Source organism: Seriola lalandi, unplaced genomic scaffold (assembly GCF_002814215.2).
Source record: "Seriola lalandi dorsalis isolate HSWRI2012SDOR001 ecotype SW California unplaced genomic scaffold, Sedor1 jcf7180002000914, whole genome shotgun sequence".
Classification (NCBI taxonomy): domain Eukaryota; kingdom Metazoa; phylum Chordata; class Actinopteri; order Carangiformes; family Carangidae; genus Seriola; species Seriola lalandi.
Genome location: NW_019471573.1, coordinates 1 through 1864, shown reverse-complemented (window position 1 = coordinate 1864; position 1864 = coordinate 1). Strand labels below are relative to the sequence as shown.

Genomic DNA, 1864 nt, shown 5'->3' with positions numbered 1-1864 from the left:
ATGCTAACAAGGCTAAGATGAAGCGCAAGAAAAACTGGGATGACACGCCTTGGAGCCCAAAAGGTACTTGGCTTAAACATAGCAGCAAGATGGATCAGATTTGCTTTTTAGCTTTCTAAAGGTTGATCTTTAAAATTTCTTCTTATTTATAGCGAGGGTGATGCCCACCCTTCCCAAACAAGATCGGCCAGCCAGGGAAGGGGCTAGAGTCGCATCTGTAGAAACTGGACTTGCAGCTGCTGCTGCCAAGCTGGCACAACAAGTAAGTTGGGTGGAAAAAAGTATGTTGGCCTTAGAAGTGTGTGTGTTGTAGCAACTATCAAGAATAACAATTAGTCACTGAGAGGGCTAGCAGGGAAGTCTGTCCAACATGATATGACTAAACAAGAGCACAACTCTGTAACTTTGTACTGAATATTTATTGTCAAGACAAAAAAACTTACTACCTTACAGGATGCTGTGCAATAATGCACTATTGTGGCAAACTGGACAGAGACAGGAATTCAACTCAAATATGTCCCTCGCTCCTACAGTGTGCCCAGTGAATAATGTGGAGTAGAAGTATCTTTCAATAAAAGATAATAACTCTTATTTCTGTTTTTAAAATTATGATTCAGGAGCAGCAAAAGCCCGCTAAAAGGAAGTACACCAAAAAGCAGCGTCCTCCTGCTCCAGTAGTCACTCCTCCGCCTGTTCAGACTGAGGCCGCCCCACCCTCCCCACCACCTGCTCCAGAGTCTGCAGCAGACTTCAGCCCAGAAAGGAGGATGGATTACTACTCTGCTAGTCTGTTGGACCATGAATATACAGCAGGACCAGGACCTTTTGGCCCCGGAGGCCCTAGAGGTAGTGGTGCCATGGCCCCTGGTGTATTCCTCACTTCACGCCGACCTTCCCTGTCTCCGCAGAACAGCAGCTCTCACTCTGGTGCATCCCCTGCAGGTTTAGCTAGCCAAGGCACAACAGGAATTGGTCAAGGTAAGCATAAACTTAAAACATTGACAGTATAATTGTTGATCTATGTTATAGAATATTTTCTAATGTATTTCCCCTCTCATTTTAATTTAGGGAAACGCCCAAAGAAAGGACTTGCAACTGCAAAACAGAGACTTGGAAAAATTCTGAAAATTCATCGCAATGGCAAACTTCTCTTGTGAGAGTTGTTGTAAATGTGGCTGAAGACTTAAATGGGAATGAAGAAAATGGATTTTGTGAAAGTAGGTCTGAAGGAAATAGCGATAGTAATCTATATTTTGTACTCTAGGTAAATTTGTTTACTGTTTTCACCTGTTATTGAACTTTAATATAACTTGTCCTACACCAAGTATTCGGCCCAGCTAATTAGCATCCTGTTTTGGCACTCCACTTATCTACATCTGCCTAAAGGTATTTTCAGAGGCACATCTGTGACTTTAAACAAATCACTGTAATGCTTTAGATAAACAGCTGCTGTGGTAAATAATACTTAAATGATCACACAGGAAACAGGAAATTATGGAAAGTGTTTCGAAATGACAGGTGGACAGTGGTTAACTAGCTAGATTAACTAGCGTCATAAATAAACAGCTGAATTGTTTCTTTTCTTTATATCTTTTGTTATTTTTAGTGGCTGTATTTATGTAAAGACATTGTACTATCCATCATAATTTTTTAAAAGGGAAAGAAAAACAAAAACATTTTCTAGTCAGGTAAAATGTAATGTCTGTATAGCCCCAAATCCCACAAAAAGAATGAGACACACACACACACACACACACACACACAGTCATGCAGTTGTAACATTGTATTTAGTTTTCTTATTACCTCATTTTCCTCATAAAATCTTGTTTTATAAGGTGATTAAAGCATGTCAGTCTTAACACAC

General features: G+C 40.2%; 1 protein-coding gene across 1 annotated transcript; it reads left to right on the top strand.

Moving 5' to 3' along the window:
• Window positions 1–6: 6 nt before the first annotated feature.
• Window positions 7–1587, top strand: LOC111663272 (histone lysine demethylase PHF8-like). Its single transcript, XM_023417411.2, has 4 exons — window positions 7–63; window positions 153–262; window positions 618–978; window positions 1069–1587. The coding sequence occupies exons 1-4, from the start codon at window positions 18–20 to the stop codon at window positions 1155–1157; spliced, it is 606 nt and encodes a 201-aa protein (XP_023273179.1). The 5' UTR covers window positions 7–17; the 3' UTR covers window positions 1158–1587.
• Window positions 1588–1864: the final 277 nt, after the last annotated feature.